The sequence below is a fragment of the Drosophila bipectinata genome, chromosome XR, assembly GCF_030179905.1.
Source record: "Drosophila bipectinata strain 14024-0381.07 chromosome XR, DbipHiC1v2, whole genome shotgun sequence".
In the NCBI taxonomy this organism is placed as follows: Eukaryota; Metazoa; Arthropoda; class Insecta; order Diptera; family Drosophilidae; genus Drosophila; species Drosophila bipectinata.
The window spans coordinates 22,025,970-22,047,827 of record NC_091735.1 but is presented as its reverse complement, the minus strand read 5'-3'; the positions used below and the strand labels follow the sequence as shown (position 1 = coordinate 22,047,827).

At 44.9% G+C, this 21,858-nt stretch overlaps 1 protein-coding gene across 2 annotated transcripts; it reads right to left on the bottom strand.

The window, feature by feature from the left end:
* Positions 1 to 6,328: 6,328 nt before the first annotated feature.
* On the bottom strand, positions 6,329 to 20,284 carry LOC108119608 (uncharacterized). Of its 2 annotated transcripts, XM_070276321.1 has the most exons (7): positions 20,044 to 20,284; positions 19,754 to 19,874; positions 10,888 to 10,971; positions 9,796 to 10,829; positions 9,643 to 9,735; positions 9,236 to 9,563; positions 6,329 to 9,170 (listed from the first exon to the last, which is right to left on the bottom strand). In XM_070276321.1, the coding sequence occupies exons 2-7, from the start codon at positions 19,770 to 19,772 to the stop codon at positions 6,544 to 6,546; spliced, it is 4,185 nt and encodes a 1,394-aa protein (XP_070132422.1). In that variant the 5' UTR covers positions 19,773 to 19,874; positions 20,044 to 20,284; the 3' UTR covers positions 6,329 to 6,543. The 2 variants fall into 2 exon arrangements, with proteins under 2 accessions (XP_070132422.1, XP_017088355.2); XM_017232866.3 differs by lacking the exons at positions 19,754 to 19,874; positions 20,044 to 20,284 and adding an exon at positions 17,248 to 17,398.
* Positions 20,285 to 21,858: the final 1,574 nt, after the last annotated feature.

The following is a 21,858-nucleotide window of genomic DNA, read 5'->3' as shown; positions in this document are numbered from 1 at the left end:
ACATTGGAACAAATTTGAGACTTTTGTTTGGAAACTTTGCCTCCTTCAGGGGGGGGGGGGGGGGGGGGGGGGGGGTCGGCGGTCTCACAACCAGCACCGGCAAGGAGCAAACTTTTTGTGGGCGCAACGTGTGATGAAGATGCTGGACCCCGTATCCTGGGTAGGCTGATACAATCAGGACACCCACCACGTATGACCGGTTAGGGTTTGGGTGAGGTTTCCAACCAGATGCGTCCAAAAACTAGGAAAAGAGAGTCTCGCTTAGCTGATGCTTCTCTATTGAAGGGTTTCCTAGGTCCTGGAACTAGGTGACTCTATAGACTACATGATACCCGGTACTAACTTCTTGGGAAAACTAGGTAGAGGCTTCTTCTTACTTTTCTTTTAAAATATTTTCACAAATCTATATTTTTGAAGCTCCTTTTTACCAACTTAAAGCCTTCAAAGTCTTCTCTATTTTTGGAAAAACTTCAACTACCATTTGTTCTAGTCCAGGGCATAATACCAGAATCCAAACCATTGTTGGCTGCCGGAAACTTTCGGCCAGGATGCATCTGCCAAAACAAATGAGTCCTAATGCGATTTGCTTGAATGGAGCAGCCAAGTGCGGGCTACCGATGCTCCTGCAGTTGCCAGGAATTCCAATGGGTTCAATGGCTCAATTAGCTGGCCCCATCCATATTGATTTTTCCCACCATAGGACCATCATAGGTCATATACAGGTTGATAGGTAGGCCCTTTAGGGGCTCTTGAGCCTTAAAGTGATGGGCTTTTTGTTGAAATTTAATGGTAAACGCTGTAATTCGTCTTGTTGAACGAAAAAGATGATTGAATTAACCATTTATGCTCTATTTACGTAGCAGCAGTTGGGGTTTCGGTTGGCAAACAAGGCAAACAGGACATGACAGAGCAGACAGGACACACACCCGGCAGAGAAATGAATCCTGGCACCCGCATTCTACATGTGACACAATAGCAGAAGCTGCCGGGAGTTTTTGGGGGGGGGGAGAGAGAAGGAGGAAGGACTGTTATCAGCTCGGCAAAAAGTGTCCTGTGAATGGGACACACACACACACCCATACACACACACAATCACAGTCACAATCGCATCAGGAAGTTGAAATTTTGCGATGTCTGACTGCAACAGAAGCCATTCCCCTTACCATCCCTTTATGGTATTCTGTGTGTGTTTGCAATGAGGTTTTGTTTCAATTTCCTTTCGATAGGCCACAGACATCCCGAAAAGCTCCACCAAGGATCCATCCATCAGGGGCGTGGGCGTATACGTGGACATGGACGTGGGCGTAGCACAGGACGCGGGCGTCGACAATTTCATGCATAAATTCATCGTGTGTGCTGGGCTTTATGGTTGACTGAGATTCGAGTGAGATACTTCCTTCCGTTATGTTGTTTGTTTGCTGGGAGTCCTGCGATGTGAGTCCTGATGACTTTGCATCTAAAACAATTAAGTTTCATTGGAAAAAAAAGCATCATCCTCATCCGTACATCCAAAACAATTTACATACATACCTCTCTACATAAACATAACTTGGCTTAAATGAGTTTCCCAACAAATTCTGGCCGAGCGAGAAAAAAAAAATATATATGTATATGAATCCATCCAGCTAATCCCTTATGGGCATTTTGTCCAGGTCCTGGCCAGGTCCTGGCTTCCAGTCAGCGAGTCATGCAAATTTCATGGGCCAGCCAAAAAAAAAAAAGAGAACAAGCGATACAGATACATAAAAAATGGTAAATACATTTCCTGTCGTCTAGTCGCAAGGCAGGACAACGTACCAGAGCCAGCCAGGACATCAGGCAGGCAGGCTGCTGGGACAACGACGACAAGTGCGACAAGTGTGTGCCACATAAAAATACACCCACACATCCACACACACTCTCACAACTCAAAAAAACAAAAAGAAGAAAAAAAAGGAATATATAGAGGAAAAGCCCAGGCTATCCGGCTCGTTGAGATCCTGCCACACACAAATTTGCGAGCTGAAGGACTGGCCGCTTATCCTGCCACACTGATAGTGGACAGCCCTCATCCACATCCACATCCGCATCCGCATCGGCATCCGCTTCTGCATCCCATGGAGGAGCAAAAAACTTTGCTGCCGAATTTAATCCAATAATAAATGGAATATTGCTGACCTCGGGCATTAAATTAAATGTTGTTATCAGCGGAGTGCAGGGAAATTATCAGTTGGATGAGTTGCAGGATGTGGAGAGTAACTAGTTATGGGTAAGGGGGCCTGGCCTCTCTGCCAGTGAGTTATATGCGTGGAAACCAGGACAGGGTCTGAGAGAGGACATGCTCCTGCTCCTGCACCAGGGACCTGTGTGTGTTTGGTCCTGTTTGGCCGGATATTAAGCTCGTTTGCATATAATTTGCGTGCCACAGACCGCAACAGAAACACACACAAACTGAAATCTGAATCTGGCAGGACTTGCAGTTGAAGCACTTGATGGTTTTTTGTCCCGTCGCGATAAGAACCCAAAATGCTACACTACACTACCGATCCAGAGAGAAGAAACGTCCTGCCGAGTCCTGGCCGAGTAAAGCAATTAAGCTTGCGGTGGATATCGGTGGGACATCTGCATCTGCATCCCCACTTTTTTGTCGTTGATGGTTAGTGCGAAAACTGGCACTTTCTGTGGCATATTTATGGACGGTAATGAGAGATGTCTCTGTATAAAGAATAAAGTGCTTCCTCCACCAACATCCAAACCTCCAAAACCACCACTCCCAGTATCCTGGCTAAGCCTCTGACGGAAGCCTGAAGCCATAGCCTGGCCTGGCAATCAGCCAAAAAGACTTGAAAACACTTTTGCATAAGTTAACTCATACATGGGATGCTATTTAATCCTTTACGGGAAAGGAAAGTAAAGGAAACCCTTTGCCTTTTGCTTTCGTAATTGTCTTCTTTTACTTCTATTGGGGGATGCAGACATGATGGCGTTGATTATAATTGACTTTCAACCGACTTAAGTGCCAAAATGGAAATACCATGTATCCAATATTGAAGAAAATGTGATGATGTGAGGAAGGGGAGTACACTTTTCAAGGAAATCCCTTACCATGGCAATGGTTTCTCATAAAAAAAAGTGTCTCTCTCGTTTGGCATTCCACAAATCAAATCAAATGATGTGCAAAAATTTTAATATCATTCAGAATGTTGAATGTCCAGTTCGTTGTCCTGGACACTGGTCAGTTATAGAGTGCTCGAAGCGCATTCCAGGCTTACTTATCCTTGAGATGGAGGGCGGGCTCATGTGTGGGCAGGTGGCATGTTGGCGGAAAAAAAGGAAAACTTGTATCAAAAGACTTTCGCCATGGAAACTTTCTCCTTATTTTTTTTTTCTCACATCCATAGCTCACACTCATAGCTTACAAAGGGTATATACGAATCTAGGACTAAGACTAGGGATCTAAGGGTTTCCAGACCCAGTACCGGGTATCAGATAGTCCAGAAACTCTTATTCCCTGTTTGTTTTTTTTTTTTTTGCTTTTCCAAAGTAAGGGTTGCATTGAGGCTATGATTTGTGTGCGTGAGTCGCAAACAAAAAGCCATTACAAAACTCCAGCATCCTGCAAAGTTTTCCGCACCTGACGAGGGTAACTCAAGGGTATTACCGATGCTGCCTCTTGGCTGCTAGAAAGGACTATGTACAAAGGCTCAATTTCTTTTCGCACCTTAGGAAAAAAAAAAAAGAAAGTGCACACAACTGACATTAAAAAGTTGAACACTGCTGACGTGTTCGTTGGCGCGATTCTCATCACAATTATCATTAGTAAGTGGCATCATCTATGGGCCATTGGTATGATTAAAAAACTTTTTCGGGATGCCGCAACAATCTGCATTTAAAATATCGTTTGGGGTCAACGGCTCCGCCTCCGACGTCTCTCGCCTCCGGGCAGAAGCAAGAGGTTATAGCCAGCTTCCAAAATAATTGATCCCCAGTGCCTCGTTTCGTGCCACACATCGTGGATAGCCAGTAAGGACAGTAAGGACATCCTTGCGCGCCTCGCACAAAAATCAAATTGAAGTCTATAACAAGCGAGTGACCGCCTCATAAAGCAATTAAGTGCATGTGGCTGACCAAGCAGCAACGTGTTGGAGTTATCCCCCCAAAAACGCAGGACCCAGAGGATAGTCCAGCAACAGTCTCTCCATTGAAACGCAGGAGCAGGAGGTGTCTGTGGCTTCGCATCGGGATGTCCTGCCCCCCCAAAAAAAAAAAAGAGGGGAACTCTGGAGCTCTCAAGTAATTCATAGCATTAATTATATTATATGACCCATGCAGGGGAGACCAGGATTAAAAAAAGGACATGCCAGAGGTGGAACTTGTGGCAAAAAAAAGGGTATCGCCATACTACTGGCATAGATTTTTCTACTTACTTGTGTTTTATGAAGGAAAATATTAAATATAATCTTATTTATACATTTGTAACACTCGAATCTTTAAGCAGATGCATGTTTAAGCATGTTTAAAGCACTGCTTTGCCCTGCTTGACACTGCTTTGTGTCATTTAGAAAGCTAACCTAAAAAACAGCTCGGCCCTCCTTTGATCTCAAACTGATTTAAAAAATAGGCTAGCTACTTGAAGGGAAGCCTATTCAACGGCTGTTGAATATCATTTTGCATAACAATTGAGCCCGGGATTGGCTTAATTTATGCGCCAGCCAGTGGCGGCCATAATAATTGTTTATAAATAAATATTCACGCCGAGGGAACGACACGAATTTATGGTCCGTGGGCGCTAAACGTTACGTTCCTGTTGCAGTTTCGCTTTTTGTTATTATTTTTGTTTGTTTTGTGCCCTTTCGGGCCGATAAAAGTAATTAACGCCTATTTCAAAATGGTCACACGGATGCGACAAAAAAGTAGGAGTCAGAGTAGCCCCACCCGGGACATTGGACAATGGACAGTTGTTGGCCGGGTGGGCCAGTAATTATTATTGACTTATTGGCCACAATGGCATTTAAGAGAGAAAGGAACGACTGGCGGCGAAAAGTATTTGCATAAAATTTGCATTGACAACGGTTGAAAGCAATTGAAACAATAATTTCGTCATTAATGTGCGACAATCCGATCACCTCTCCTCCCCTCACCTCTCTCTCTTGGCCAATCCCAGTGACCCACCTGTCCGTCGGGTCTCTCCCTTTTTGTGTGTGAATTGAAAACGTGCTTATCGCGGCGCATCAGCAACGGACAAACGGACAAGCGGACAGGCGGACAAACGGACACGCGGACAGGCCGTAGAGTCCAACGATTGGGATTGAATTGGCTGGACTTGACTGGAAAGGGGTTTATACATTTTTCCGCCATTACTCCGCCAATGCAATTGTTTAATGCGTTTAAATTACATTTGTTGGCTGGCACTTAATGTTTTTATAATTAATAGAATCAATATTGATACTGGCCCCCTTTGCTGGCAGGGTCAGAGGCTCTCTGGAGCTCAGAGCCCGGTGGTTCAAATGGTACCGCAGCTGTGGTTAATTGTAGATTAAAAATGTAGCCAATGCGGTTGAGGTTCAGGGAAGCGTTAAATTTCTGGTCAAACTATGGGTATTTAACAAATAAAGCAATGCCAGAGTATACAGTGGTCTCTGGCTGGGAACTCTACCTTACTTCCATGTTAATAATCAGTCTTTAACCTTCTCTATGTTTAACTTTCCACGACTTTCATTTAATTACAAAAAGCTCACACATGAACGAAAAAAAATGAGTGGAGAGAGGCAGGGAATATAATTCATGGAATAACCCCTTCTTACCGGATGGGGTTACCCCCTTAAGCATGCTTTAGAATGCAGGCAGCGTAAAAGATTAGCCCGATTAGTTCGGCTCGAGGTCACAGAAACGCACACAAAGTTCAAAGGGTATGTCCCTGCCACCAGACAGCCTCCTCCTGCCACAAAAGGCTGCAACGTGGAGGAAGAGGACCTCGCACTGGCCACTTGAGAATTCCACGCCGTAAACACATTTCTTCTACGGATACGGATGAGGATGAGAATGAGGGTTCCTTACTCAAAAATTTAAGGAAATTGCAAAGCAGACAAAGTTAATGCCGCGATTTGCAATTCGCACATCGTTATATGAATATGGAATGACCGACCGACCAGGGGCACTGTGGTTCCAGCCCAAGTCCCAAAAGGTAAGAGATCTTGAAAGGCTTTTAGAGTGAAACCTGGCACTGTACTTCCAAGATATAACTTACTTTTAAACCCCCTTGATTTTTGAAAGGAATCATCATGCAACCACTGTGCCCCAACTTTAAAGTCCTGGAAAAACGTGAAACAACCAATTGGGGTTTGGTGGGTGAGGGTTTGGTGTGGGTGGATTTTATTGGGGTTTTGGGGTGTGAGGTGTGTGTGAGGGGTGTGTGTAAGAGGTGTGTGTGTGATTGTGGAGGAGTATATGTTTGTGAGGTGTATTTTATAGGGTTGTGGTTGGGGGGAAGTGCATGCTTCTATGGCCAATGTTGGCAGGAAAGTATAGAGTTCCAATCCAACAGAAAGTACCAAGTTAGGATGTCTACTGCAACATGGATGCATAGGATGGAGTGGTCTTCGTCTCTGCATCAGTACGCGGAATGGAAGCACCAAAAGTGGCTGCCACCACCTGAGCTGCTTGGGTCGCCAAGCTGGCTGGCGAGGACGGAATAGCTGCTTCAGGTGTGGGTTCAGGTGTAGCTCCAGGTGTAGATTCAGGTGTAGATTCCGGTGTAGGTCCAGTTGTAGGTTCAGGTGTAGGTCCAGATGTAGGTCTCGGAGCGTCACCAAGTTCACCTCCTGCTTCGTTCGACTGGGCCTCTTCAAGTGGAACTTCTACCAGCTGCGGTCCATTTCCATTGAGGGTTGGCACTTCCAGGACACCAGGCACAGTGTGATTGATATTCAGTCTGGGAACTAGGATCGGGTTCAGGGTTGAATGCAGTGCTTGGTTCACGTTATGATTCAGGACATGATTGATGTTATGATTCAATGCTTGGTTCAGATTTTGAGTTAAAACCTGGCTCAGGTTCTGGTTGTGGTTGTGGGCAAGATTCTGGCCCGAATTCGGAGAGTGGCTGCGGTTCAAGGCAGAAGTATAGCATCTAGGTGGCGATGGCGGCTGAGGTATTAGATTCGGGGGAACGCCCGCCTGCTGGAGGCGATTGGCAGCGATCACCGACAACGGCACAGGCACCATATGCGTCCCGCCCATACCTACGCCTACGCCTACGCCTACCCCTACGCCCATGCCAACGGCCATGCCCATGCCCATGCCCATTCCCAGGCCATGGTGGTTCATATGGCTCACAGGGCCGACATAGTGGTTCACGTTGATGTTTAGGGTATTTATGTTCACGTGGTGGTTGACGGGTGCGGCTCGCATGTGGGGCGGCAGCAGGGACTGGGGACTCAACGGAGCGCCGGCATTGAAGGCCATCCCCAGGTGCCGATTGGGTGAGCCAAGTCCGGCTCCATGACCATTCACGGGGGCGGCGTTCAACAGGCCCAGGTTTCCGTTCACGTTCTGGATGACGACATGGGGGGGTCCGACGGCGGGACTGCGACTGCCTCCGACATCGAACAGGATGGGGGCTATGGGACGCTCCTGCAGCAGCGAGAACATCTGCGGCGGTGGTGGCGGTGGAGTCGCGGCAGCGGCCGCGGCGCGCAGGAAGTTACTGGCCGGATCGGGCAGGGGTGGAGGATTGAAGTCCGGCCCGGGAGTGTGAATGTGCTGAGAGGTGCTGGGCCCGTTGAGCAGCGACTGCGACGATGCCGAGCGACTGGACGAGGAAGTGGACGAGCTGGTGGTGGTCTGGCTGTCCGATCCTCCGGTCGGCGGTGTAGCTCCTCTGGCTACTCCTCTGGCTACGCTGGGCACTGTCACCGGTCCTCCCAAATGGCCGATCTCCTCGACCATCGTCGGCATGGTCACGAAACTGGCTGGCAAGATGTGGGGCATCACCTGGGCGCACGGCAAGTGCTCTCTGGGCGTCTGGGGGCCTCCATGCTCCAAGTAGGCGGCGCCAAAGGCGTGCGGCAGTCGGGGACTCGGCCCAGTCTGGATGGTATTCTCCTGCAGAGTGTAGCCCAGGAACTGAACCTGTCCGAAGCAGAAGCGACGTTGCGGCGACTGTGGCATCACCACAGAGGGGGAGCCCTGGACGGAGGATCCGCTTGTTGCCGGATTTGGGCGACGTTCGGTGTCAAATCCCTCGGATTCCGCATTCTCGGTGTTGGGCTCGGTGGTGTCCTCTTCCTCTCCGGAGGTGGATTCGTCCTCATCCTCCTCGTCGTATGCGGATTCGGACTCGGATTCAGATTCCGATACCGATTCGTCCTCGTCGACTCCGTCTTCAGACTCGGATTGCGATTCCGCCTCCTCCTCCTCCTCCTCGAAGCTGCTGTCGCTAGTTTCCTCGCTCTCCTGATCCTGGTCCTGGTCCTGGTCGTCGTTTGCCGCCTCCGAGCGATAGCCATGGCGTACAATGGACTGCTCACTGGCACTGGACGAGCTGGACTCGGTCTCTGTGCCTTCCCCGTCTTCTATGTCGCCTTCGCCACCGTCTTCAGTCGAGTTTCCTTCTTCGCCGACCACTGAACGGGCGCTGAGATCATTGTTGGCTAAATCCTGAGGCTTCTTGTTGCGCGAAACTGGCTCCTTGACGGCGGGGGATGCAGTTCGTCCAGTTCCGGTTCCACTGTTGCTTGCATCCGTGCTGCTGCCGGCATCGCTGTTCTGCTGCAAGTCCAATCGCAGTTGCATCTCCAGCTCCTGTTCGATCTCGTCCAGGCGCTGCTGGGTCATCTGTTGGATGAGGGGCGAAGGTTGTTGGTCTGCTACCTGAGCTCCCGCTCCGATGGATCGGAGCACAGAGATGGTAGAGGTTGTCAGGTTGCTGGCAGGACGGCTGGTAGTACGTCCGTTGCCGATGGCTCCGTAGCGACAAGGAGGCGCCGGACTAAAGTGTCCCACGCGGTAGCCATAGCGTCCTGCGCCCGTCTCCTGATAACGTACGGCCCCGCCCAGCTGGTGCGGATGTGTTGCGACCTGCGGGTAGGCCATTTGGGCATGTGGTCCCGGATGTGGAAAGGCGGCATGCGGATGCGTCGTATGAAACGGAGGCGGTGTCGGGGTGCCCACCTGATGCGGATGCATGGCCATGGCTGCGAAAGAAAAAGCCGGAAAACTTAACCTCCAATTCTCTCCAGAAACTCAAAACTATACTCACGCAAGGGTCTGCCCCAAAATCCGAGCGAGCCATGTGTCGTAGGTCCATTGTTGGCCTGTGGAATTGGTGATCCGGTGGCGAAGGCGGCCGGTGTGGCCATCGGGCTGCCAGGCGTTCCAACTGGTGTCCCTAGGCGCGATGCATTCAAGTTCATGTCGTAGGAATAGTGGACTCCGGGTACGTGTGGTCCGGCAGTCGGCTGTCCAGCCTGCAGAGGATTTCCTCCTAAGCCCAGTCCGGCGGCTCCAGGGCCCTGTCCGGCGGGGAGGTTCATGCATACGCAGCGGAAGTCAGTCTGGGTGCCCACATCGACTCCTTTGGGCAGAGCCTGAAAGGGATTCGGTGGCGGATTAAGGATCAGGTACTTTATAAGGTTAACTGCATGTGAGAAACCTCAAAAATCTTACCAGAATCGTGGCCAAGTCCTGTGGGGTCAAGCTGTGAGGATGAAAGGGCGGAAGATCAATACCAGAGGCTCCTGCCCAAGAGCGTGCCATATTCTATGGAGGAGGGGATAGAAGATGATGAAGAGAGAAGATCAGTGACTCCTTTAAACTTACCCCTGGCATGAAGAGACTCGGATGCAATGGTGGCGTATCGAGTATGGCAGCGGTGTAGGCGGCTATCTGGGTGGGGGACATGTTGGTGAAGGGTCCCTGGAGCAGCGGTGCCAGCATGTCGTTGGCGCGGATCAGCAAGTTGCGCAGAGTGGCTATGTAGTCGTCGCGTGGCACTCCGACATGGTCCAGCTGCCCGGCAAACAGATCGAAGGGCGGAAAGTCATTAGCATTGGCGTTGCCATACATGTTGGAATGTCCTGGCAGATCATCGGTAGCACCGCTGGCTACTTGCTCGGTGGCGGTATCTGTCGAGTTCCCTGAGGTGGCGTCCGGTGACTCCGGCGACTGTTGATCATTCAGATTGTCGCCCACAATCACAACAGGATTGGCATACGAGTACGGAGCCCAGGCAGAGGCCGGCGAATCCTGGCGCTCCCGCTCCATGGCCCTTTCCATGGCCTCGACTTCGGCGCCAATGGCTCCCGGCGGCAGTCCGGCGGCTGCTTCCACGGCGCAACGCAGCTCCTGGCCGGGCGAACGAATCGGGCGTAGGCCCATCCGGGAAAGTGGTCTGTAGTCTAATCTATTGTCCTGATCGATGAGAGTAGTGCCAGTGGCTGCTCTGCCTATTCCACTGGTGCTGGGACCCATACCCAATCCGAAGCTGTTCTGGTTCGGTTCCGGATCGTTATCCGGCTCCGGGATCGGGCGATGCTGTTGGTGTTGGTGTTGCTGTTCACGATTGGGCCGGGGGCTGTATCCTGCCGCCACTGCTGTACTATAGAAGATGCTATCCATTCCAGGCTCGAAGTGACGTGGCGGCAGAATACGTGAATGCAACTGGGCCGCCTGCTCTTGAGCCAACAGTTGCGCCGCGTATGATCCGGTCGGGTAGAAAACTGGGGCATAGGGGGACATCTGTGCCCCCAAATTCGCCTCGCCAATTGTATCATGTTCCAATGCCTGTTCCGATGCCAATGTCTGTTCCGATGGTAAGTTATCCGTAGGTATTATAGTCTCTTCCGGTTCCACATCTACTATGGCTTGTCAGTATTAGCGAGTTCTGCTGAGTGGGTATCTATGGGTACTTACTCGAGTTGGGTATACGTCCAGCCGATATAAGACATGCCCAGTCCGGAGATGAGGATCCTATAGCCGGATCCGTCATCTTGGTCACTGCGACGGATTATTACAAAATAAGGCTTATAATTAACAAAAAAATTCAAATAAAAAGCTAACATTTCTACAAAAAATTGCTGTTAAAATAAATGATTAAATATTATGGTTAGAATATTAATTATAAAGATTATTAATTACAGAGATAAAGGTACTATTTGTAGGGCTTATTCTAGAAAATAGGTTAAGTACAATATGAGCTGGAAAAAGAGTACTAAGAATTCTGAAAGAGAGTTGTTGGAAAATAAAAGATAATGGAGTATAATAGAGCTCTTTGGAAACTCCCATAAGGTGGGGAGTTAAGACTAAAATGGAAACACTTAGAGTTATGGTAGGCCTATAAACCATAATAGTTTTTAGCCAAAAGCCAGGTCATTAAAAAATATTCTTAAAAAATAAATTGTCCTTAAACCCTATAGCTCATAGCTCTGATTGTTCTCAGAACTAGAGGTATATATTTCGTATCTAGATGGTATTATGCGAAGCGTGTCTGCTCCAGTTTAAAAGGATTCTGCAGCAAGGACGTGCCCCGAATGGCCAAGCTTGTAAGACAATATCCTTCTTAAAAAAAAAATACAAAAAATGATAACCCCCCTTCCAGTTGCTGTGAAAACATTTTTGCAATTATTTCAAATATTTTTCAACACGGCTTTGAAACGGCGACGTGCCGACAACAAGAAGGACCAGAACCAGGACCACGACCAGGACCAGGCGGCAAGGCAACCCTTTTGTTCTCCAAATCCGTTCAAATATTTTTCCAACATTTTATTTTGCGCATATTTTTTTACAGAACCACCCAACCACCCACCCGCTCGCCGCCTGCCCGCCTTGGCGCGAAATTAGCGTGAAGAAAAGAGGGCCAACACTTGGATGGGCATGGGGGGTGGACTTGGGTTTGTTGGCAAAAAAAAAAAAAAGAAAAAAAAAGAAAGGGCGGCAAAGATAAACTTTAAATAAAACATGGCACACAACACAACACACACACACACACAGTACAGAGAAGAAGGGGTGGTGTACTGGAGCTTCGCAACAGAGATGTCGAACGACGGCGGCGGCCCAGACCGCAATTCAAATAAAATCCTTTAGGGCTTTTGACTTTTAACTCATCCGTTTAACGAGCGCTCATGTTCGTGAGGCAGCAAAATATGCAATCCGGCCAAAGGGACTAGAGCGGGGGCCAGGACAGCACCCTTGACACCTACACACACACACATACACTTGCGCTAAGACGAGCAGCATCCTGGCAGCATCGTCCTGGCACGTCGTCGTCTCTGCAATTGGAAAGCCAAAAGCGAAACAAAACGCGAAACAAGCAAATCTCCAAAGGGAGAGTCAATAAACGACTAGAGAGATACCCTAGAATCATATCTAAGGATGATATCTTATATATATCTTACTTTATGCATATCCTTTCTCGGAAGATGAGCCTTCTTTGGATCTCGAAAGTCTACTTGTAGTGATGTTAGTCTCTTTTTTTTTGGTTTCTTTTATAGACTTTTCTCTGTCCGCGTGTCTGTTTGTCCGCCAATTGTACTATTTCTTAGAAAAATAGTCCTTTTTTTTAAGAAAAAATGTATTTTTTTAAATATATATATTTTTTTATGCTTTTTTTTAGATTTTATACAAAAGGATTAAGACATGTCTGTCTATAGAGACTATAGACTCTATCTTTGGCTCGATATTGACATGTTCTCCTGTCCGCGTTTCCGTCTGTCCTCCAATTTGACTATTTTTTAAAAAAAACTAGTCTTTTTTGATCTTTATGAAGATCAGGATGTAGGCTTTTTATTATTAGAAACTTCTCTCGAACTCAAAATTTTATATATAGTGATGGTATGTCTTTTTTTGGGGTTTCACAGCCATATTTCTCTGTCCGTGTGTCCGTTTGTCCGCCAAAGTCACTATTTCTTAAAAAACTAGATTTTACTTTTAAAAAATATATATTTTTTTAATGCAATTTCTAGATTTTACATACAAGACCTAAGATCTTCTCACCAAAAACTAAATAAAACATCTACATTTGTACTTCGACTTTATTTTGAAAAATAATGGAAATTAAAGGAAAATAATGACAATTTTCACTCTAATCTCGCATTAATAATTTTTTAGGCATTTTTTAATCTTTTATTTAATCTTTTATGGTCTTACAGGGTACCTGACAAGTCGCATACCTCTGAAAACCCCATCAACAGACCAGTCAAGCGTTTTAAAATTTTTATGAGCCCCTTTCGTGGATGCCATATCTGAATCTATGGGTCTGTGATTGCCTCTGTCACTATTCCTATAAGCCAAATCGATTGATGGCAATTGCCCACGAGGAGGGCCGTGCCACTTTTTGTGCCGTGAATTGAACAATTGCCACTTTAACGCGGCATGACTACTAACAAATAAAAAAAAAATAAAATAAATAAAAAATGTGTAAAAATATGTATATGAATGTGAAGAATCTTGAGGTATAAAGTTTAAAATGCGAATAATAAAAGGGGGGCATTGGCAACATTTATTAACTGGCCCAAATACACTTGTCACAGCCACGCCCCGTCGAGCATGCTTCGTTAAATAAATTGAGCGTTTTACGCAATTTATGCGCCTGATTTGACATTAATGTGGCCCTAACAGACTCGCCCACACACACACACATGCATAAATAAATAACTTTGTTAGGGTGGCAGTGGCTGTGGCTGGGAAGGACATGTTTATTTACATGTATGTCTGCCACTGTTTCAGTGCCACCTCCTTCCCCCCCCCCCAAAAAAAAGTTAACCTGCAAACCGTAAAGCATCATCATCATCTTCCTTTATACTTCCGTTGAACTTCTTTTTATTTATGACAACATCTGTCCCGGTGAGTTACTTCTTCAAGCTTCGAGGGGGATGCGGGGAGGGAAAGGCGTTAACGTACATGCCACACACACATCATTAATCATTTTAACAGCCCGCCGTAGCGCTCTTGCCACACGTGAGCTTGTGGCAGTTCTAGTTTCCGCTGTTTATGTCCCTAAGTTTGGGCCATTAAACGGAGCCATTGCCACCTCTTTCTGTCTTTCTAACCAAAGAATGCACTGCCATCTATACCACCCCCCTTCCCACCAAAAAAAGTATCTCGGTTAAGGTGGAATTCCCTGTCAGGATGTGCCACAACAATTCCCAGGTTGCCACAAAAGGCAAAGCCCAGAGTCAAAGTCAAAGCCGAAAGAGTTGAAAATAATTCACGTAAGGCAGCTAATAAATAAGAGAATTCGCATCAAAGGATAACTTTGTCGTAGTAGATAGTAGCTAGTAGCTAGTGGCATCTAACCAAATAATCGTCCATAAATATTTTATACTGGAGGTATAAATTCCCAGGATGGCATGCCGGGATACCAGGAGTTTCAAACCTCAACTTTCCTCTGGCTTTAAGACAGATTTGTCTTACTTTGATGGCTAATCGAAATAAATGCCAGGTGAATGCGACAATTTCTAAGGAAAAGATTCAAATTTAATCAAAACTAGAGCTATGGAATAAGGGATATAGTTTTTGGATCTGTCAGAGACTGTATGCCAAGTCTTAACTCAATGGCCTTGAAAATAAGAAAAGTTTAGGCTAAAATTAGGCTATAGCTAGGTTAAGAAAAAAGATGTAGTAAGATATATACATATAGAATAGAGACTGTACACAAAATCTAAACTAGATAGCCTTACCATAAAAATAAGACTAGTTTTCATAGAAAAAGTCTTAACTCAATGGCCTTGAATATAAGTAAAGTTTAGGCTAAAATTAGGCTATAGCTAGGTTAAGAAAAAAGATGTAGTAAGATATATACATATAGAATAGAGACTGTACACAAAATCTAAACTAGATAGCCTTACCATAAAAATAAGACTAGTTTTCATAGAAAAAGTCTATTTTGCGGACAGATAAAAATCTCTATAAAAAGCTAAAAAGAGCTACAAATCATAGGGATATATATATATATACAATATATAGCCAGTAGCTCTGCTAGAAACTGAATACCAAATCTCAACTTGATAGCCTTAAAAATAAGACTTGTTTTCGTAGAAAAATACCATTTGGCGGACACGCGGACAGAGATAAATATTTAATATATAAATTTAAGCAAATATATATTTTATATTTAAGCAAATATTTAACCTATGATAGGATATAGGTTATAAATATTATAAATAGTCACTCTGCTAGACTTTAGGCTAAAATATAGTATAATTATTTACCAAGATAGTCTATTTTGCGGACAAACGGACACGCGGACAGGGAAAAATGGATATATTTAGGTAAAGATATAAATAATCATAGAATATAGGATTTAAATATTATAATTAGTCACTCTGCTAGACTTTATACCCAATCTGAACCCCATGTCCTAGGAAATAGAATAATTTTTTAGCAAAGTAGTCTCATTGACGGACACGAGGACGAGTAAATTAGTTAAGATATTATTAAAATAAAAAGCACATTATAGTTACACATACAAGTTACCTCAGAAAAGAAACTTGTATATTCATAAAAAAAAAAAATAAGAAATAAAAAAAAAATCTTTAAAACCGAGAGCCATAAATTCATTTCGTCCTGCTGGACATGCAAATGCTGCCCACCCGAATGTCCTAATGAGTGAAGGAGAGTGGTCTCCGTTTAGGATTCATGTTCGAGGGAGGGGAAGGGGATGGGAAAAACACCACACAATGAGTCCTTAAAGATTAATTAATCTCCTGGTGCCACATGCGGCCGGCGTCGAGGATAACGCTCTGAAATGATACTGAAATGCCGGCCGGAAAATGCGTGTGTGTGCTGTGGTCCTACCACTGACCATGGTCCTCGGTCTCGGTTTTAAGCTAATGACACAAAACGCCAAAAAGGATGCCCAGGATACACAGAGTACGAAGTACGGAGTACAGAGTACAAAGGGCAGGGGTTAATTTTTGCCTGGCCCTGGGCCATCCACCGGCAGAGGATGGTCAGCCTCCTGGTCAGGCTTATCTTTTGCTTTTGAAGAAATAATTAATGACCTCGTTTTTGCCACTGTGCCGCACCACGAGGCACGTTGCAGCACGGGGCAGACACAACCCTACAGAAGGGGGTAAGGGGGGAGGCCATTAAAAATCGTTTATTTCGATTTGATTTAATCCAAAATAGATTGCCCTGTCCGTATAGGTTATGCTCGGCCTCTCTCTCTCTCTCTCTCTCTCTCTCTCTATGTTTCTGTCTCTTTCCATGCGTCCACACTGCCAGACTGCCCCGGTGGACACCCGGATGAGTTGGCCAATTTATGCACTCAATTTACCGTTCACCGGTCTGGGCCAGCAGCGAGCTCTTATAAATTTCATTGGTTAATCCTTATTTTCGCATTAAGTGTTTGCATTCGCGTTCCCTTTTGCATTCCATTCTTCCACACATACACTGGCAAAAACACACACACACACACACTAGCAAACAAACTCTTGTGGACACTTACACTCGTTGACGCACTGACTCAACCTAACCTAACCTCTCTAGAACCTTACCTCTCCATAACCTAACTTCTTTATAACCTAACCTCTCTATGCAAATTGCTGTCTCTGTCCTTTCACTCTCCTTGTTGTTGCACCCAAAAAAAAGCTTCAATTCATGCTGCTCTTCTTCTTCTGCCACGCTTCTCTCTCCTTTTCTTTTGACTCTTCTTCTAGCTTTTCTTCCAACTCTTCTTACTCTTCGCTCTCTTTTTCTAGCTTTTCTTCCAACTCATCTTCTGCTAACTCTTCTTCTACCACTTTTTCCAACTCTTCTTCTACCAATTTTTCCCTCTTTTTACATCCTCCTCTTTATACCCCTCTTCCACCACGTGCTTTAAAATTTGCATTGCTGCCACTCTCCCCCCATCCCCCTCTCGCTTTAAAATGGCAATTAAACTAATCGCACCAAGGGCTTAAAACGCGATTTGCGGCCTCGATTGCCAATTCCATAGAGCTTTTGGCTTTGGGTTTTGGACGATTTTCTGATTTTGCGATTTGCCGCAAAATTTATTTTAAGCCGGACGGACGACCAAAAATTTACAAAACGTCATGCTGTGTGCCGCTGTTTAGCGGTTGTTGCAACCACAATGCCACACGATGCCGCACCGTGCCGCCCCGTCTAATGCAAATGTTTAGTTACGGTTACGCGTGGCCAGAAAAGCGGAAAATGCCGGGGCATCACAGACACGAAGCCCGGAAAAGCCGGAGAACGAGAACCACGTGGAAAGGACGTGGAGGTATAGGACGTATGGTAGCATCAATGTCTAAAATGTTGCAAAAAGAAACTCACCTGGTTGTGTCCAATTGGGTTTCACAAAAGTTTTCCAAAAAGCCAAAAGGCTTTGAAATAAAAAAAAACTTTCACTTTTTTTTCACAGATTTAGTCAAGTTTAGTTTTTTTTTTTTCAAGTCAAGTAAGAGAAACGATACTGCCAGTCCTGCAGTTGCGTTAGAAGTGACAGAGATGTGGGGACAGGGGCACGGGCTGTCATCAAAAAATGAAAAAAAATTATCGAATATAATCAGAGCCTACTGGACCCGTCAAATGATCGAAAGTTCTCGAAAACACATGTCATCAACCAGGGAGGGGGGCCAGGAATCTCAGTAGATTGGCCACACTGATGCAATAACTTCAAAAAAAAATTTTAAAAACGGTCTCACCAGCAGCTCTCTCTCCAACTCACCAACGCTCCCTGGTGACTCTTTAACCGTTAAGTGTTTGAAACTCAAAGGGAATCCGTCAAGAATCCGTCCGCGTCAATTTAATTGCGCACGTGACGTGTCCTGGTCCATGAATCCTTGACATAACATCAGAAACAGGACTAAGCAAGGACTAAGGATCATTTTTGGAGCTTGTGGTTAATAATAATGGTGCTGTCCTTCGATTCAAAGTTTCTTGCAAATTTCATTAAGCCAGATAAATGGCCGGCGATTAACAAGCTGTCTTTCCATACAATTTCTGTGACGAAGGCACCACCACCCCCAGCCACCCACCCTCTATGGTACGGCATTTATGCAAAAATTCGTTATGGTTGCCACTGGGGGGCAGCAGCGGTAGCGGAAATAGCACGTGCTTTGTCTTCAAAAAAAAGCACTGAGAGAAATGGTTTAGTAGAGCTAATGTTTGAAAGAAGCTTATAAGGACTCTATAGACTAGAATTCCTTAGTTTTAGTTAGTAAGAAGGCCCATAAAAGCCTAAGAATAGAAGTTTAGTTTCTAAAACCTAAAAATAAGAGTCCTTAAGGCCTTCAAAAGCCGTTTCTTTAAGGTAATAGATCACCAAATTCTCAGTTGAGAATTATAACACAAGAAAGTCTATACCTTTCTAGTTATTTTAAAAAATATTTTTAAATAAACTTTACTTTAAACAATTATACTAATATTTACTTTAAAGTTTCAAACATTTTCCAATCCCTAAACTTTAAAACTTAAACAAAAAATATAAACTTTATTTTGTTTATAAAGCATTCACGGTAGTCTGTCTCAATTTCGCGTTGCCATTGTGACATGATAAATTGCATGAAATTATTTTTGAACAACACCACCCGCCCCCCGCCCTCCTGGGGTGGAATACAGCTCTTCGACTCTACAGATACAGATACAAAGATATCCGCATATCTGTGGTATCTGGCGAAATGGCATACTTAAAAGTTAATTGTTGTCGAGCGGAAACTTTTGTGCCCACCTCCCCCCTCCCATCCCACCAGCCCTGGGAAACTCTCTAACGAATTTGAAATTTATTCAAATTTGAAACAAACTGCGCGACATGTTGTAATTCGCGTCCTTGTCAGTTTTTTGAATTTTTTTTTTTTTTTGGCTTATCAGAGACGCTGTTTTGGAAGATTTGAGGATTTATAGCGCGGCACTGAGAAAGTCAAGTGATAGATGCCTCGGGAAAATGCGACAGCTGCTGAAAGTGATGGGGTATTGGAGGCGCCACCAAGGCCCCTTACTGTCTCATGTTTCCCGGCCAGATTCAGATTACTGGCTCTGGCTGGCAGTGGGGGGGGGAGAGCCTGTCCGTGGCTCTGGATCTGGCAAATTGGTCATTAAGTGACACGTAGACAGGAGAAGAGGCCTGTGGCCCAATGGCATTTGGCCAGGATATAGCAGCAGGACATTTTAATTTGGTCTGTCAGCGGCAGACGGCGGGATGCGAAATGCAAAAACCGCAAAATGCAGCAATCCAGCAATCGAGCCGCCTAGCTGTTGAAACTGCAGACGAAACTGATTTTCGCAAATAGCGACACCTGACCCTTGACCCCCCAAAACCCTACAGACAGTCATACAAACATACATACATATGTCGTTGTTGCGGTGCCAGTGACAGGACACGTTGTTGATTTCTAATTTCACGCTGCGTTGTGTGAAAATCAACACCGTTCGCCGTTCACGGGAGTGGGTGGAGTGGGAGGTTAAAAAAAAAAATCCCCCTAAAAGCGAGGGGAGGTGGTAAGGGGGCTATAGCCCGCTTAAAAACGCGGCTAATGATGCTTACGAAGGGAGGGACGTTTGCCGCCTCTTAACCCCACAACAACCACTTAACCCCAAGCATCCAAAACACTAAATGCCAAACATTGAACCGATTCCCGCATTTGCCGCAAACTACCGTTAATGGGGGGCGCGTGGGATTGGGTGTGGCTGGGGCTCAGGTGACGAAAGCAACACCGTTTCTTGAAATTTAAACAAATAGAAGATAATATTAAGCAGTAAGAAACAAAAGATACAAGAAAAAAGATAAAGAAGAGATAGAATAAACAGTAATAGAATAAGAAAAATTAAATATAATACTCACCTGCAAACGATCTTCTCATTTATAAATAAATTATATAATAATGAAGTTCGTATTCTCATTCTTTGTTTACATATGTTTGTACGTACTTCATTATGCTCTCACAAGCTAACTGTTCTTTTCGCTAGAGACGCCATTGGACGCCATTCGCACGCATACACCAATACACACAAACACGCAAAGAAAAATGTAAAAAAAAACAAAACAAATTAAATATCTTAATAAAATATATTAGAAATATTAAATAGAGTTAGAACTAATATATATATGTATATATTATTAAGATTTTATACCCTTATTCAGCGAATTTTAAGTTTACAAGCAATTTTGTAAACAATTCATGCGACGCGCACTCACACAGACGCACACCGGCACAAATGCTAGTTACCGGCACCGATCACGAGCATTTTACTTAGATTTCTTATTGATCACAACGGTATTTAGCACATTTACATAACAAACTACTAAAGTAAAACACTCGATTAAGCAAATACAAACGGAGAAATAAGCGAAGGATTAAAACCGAACTTGAGATCAAAGCGCGGAAAAAAAAAGAGAGCGTGCAGCGATCAGTGGTGGGTGAGGGGAGCACCGATATTGGCAATGATCACCCTGTGGTGGGGAAAACTTACCAAAACACACGTTGTCTAACACTATAAGAGTGTTATTAAGCTTATCAAAGATTTCAAATTAATTAATCGTTAGTTTTTAAATATTCAATTAATAACTAAAGAATAAATAAAAAAAGTCATAAAATAAAAGACATTCCAAACTAATAGACACTTCCTTGTCTCCCAATTAAAATTAAAAATATTTAATGATACAATTATTTTAAGAATTCGGACTAAAAAGGGACTTTCCCCTCTCTCAAGGTCTACAAGGACGACCCACTTGGTAAATCACCGAAATCCGCATCTTTAGCATCTTAACGGCCAATTTAGCACCAAAGGTAGGGGAAGGACCACCAAGAGTGGGGCGAAAATAGTACCAGGACATCCAGGACAGGGACAAGGATAAGGTGAGGCAGCCAGAAAAGGACAACAACGAAATTAGACAAAAGCGGCCGAGGCAATAATAAAAGATAATAAAACAAACGTAAAGTCTGTGTGCAAATGCCAAGGAGGCGAGAAAAGCCAATGGCGGGGTGTGGCGGAAAACGCCAAGGACCTCCAAGGATCTGGAGCTACTCAGATGCTGAGCTGGCTGGCCGAGCTAAATAAAAACACTTTTGGGAACAATAGACAACGCCAAAGATATGACACTCCCACTCCCCCCTCCCCACCCCCGGACATGGAAAAAAGGAACTTTCTGCTGGGCGTTTGTCATTCTTTTGCCATTTAGCCGAGCCCCTCGGGCTTCCCGGGCCTCCTGCCTCCTTGCCTTGGCTCTTCAGACTCCTCCTGGTCTCATTATCTGCCCTATGGCTTCCCAGCAGCCATCCCCAGGACGACACTCCTTGCTCTCCAGCTATCTTTCTGTTTAATTTCGCGTGCCGCAACGTGCAATTAAACAAAGGACACAAAAGCACAGGATGCCAAGGCAGCCGAGGCAGGAGGGCGCCAAAAAAGAAAACAAAGTCACAGGTAGACAGGTAGGATTCCTTCTCTCAGCAAGGATACCTAGATTAATCCAGAGGAATCTTATTTATTTTAAAATTCTTAATCAATAGAGCCATGGTTTTAAAATGCTTTTAGTTAATGGGGAGTGACTAACTTTAAGTGGGTTGGCTTAAGGGATAGAAAATGTGGGATTGGGACAGTTAAGACCATAGGATAATGGAAGCTGGCCAAAATGGGAATATTCCAGACACATTTTGTTGAATATCTCAGCTATATCGCAACCGATTTGGAAACGGATTACCATTTTTTAATCAGGCTTTCAGTCACCTTCTATAAAGGACACAAAATCTGGAATTTCAATCAAAAAATTTTTGTCGAATTTTTTGAACATTTTTCAAGGGGTACCATCAGAATTTTTGGCAAAAAATTGGAAAAATTTTTATTGTTTAATTTTTAATATCTTTTAATGCAGTTTGAAGGCTATTGAGGTCCTGGTTCATAAATGGTATTTGGTTTGCGAATCGGTTGCCAAATGCCGACACTGTTGGC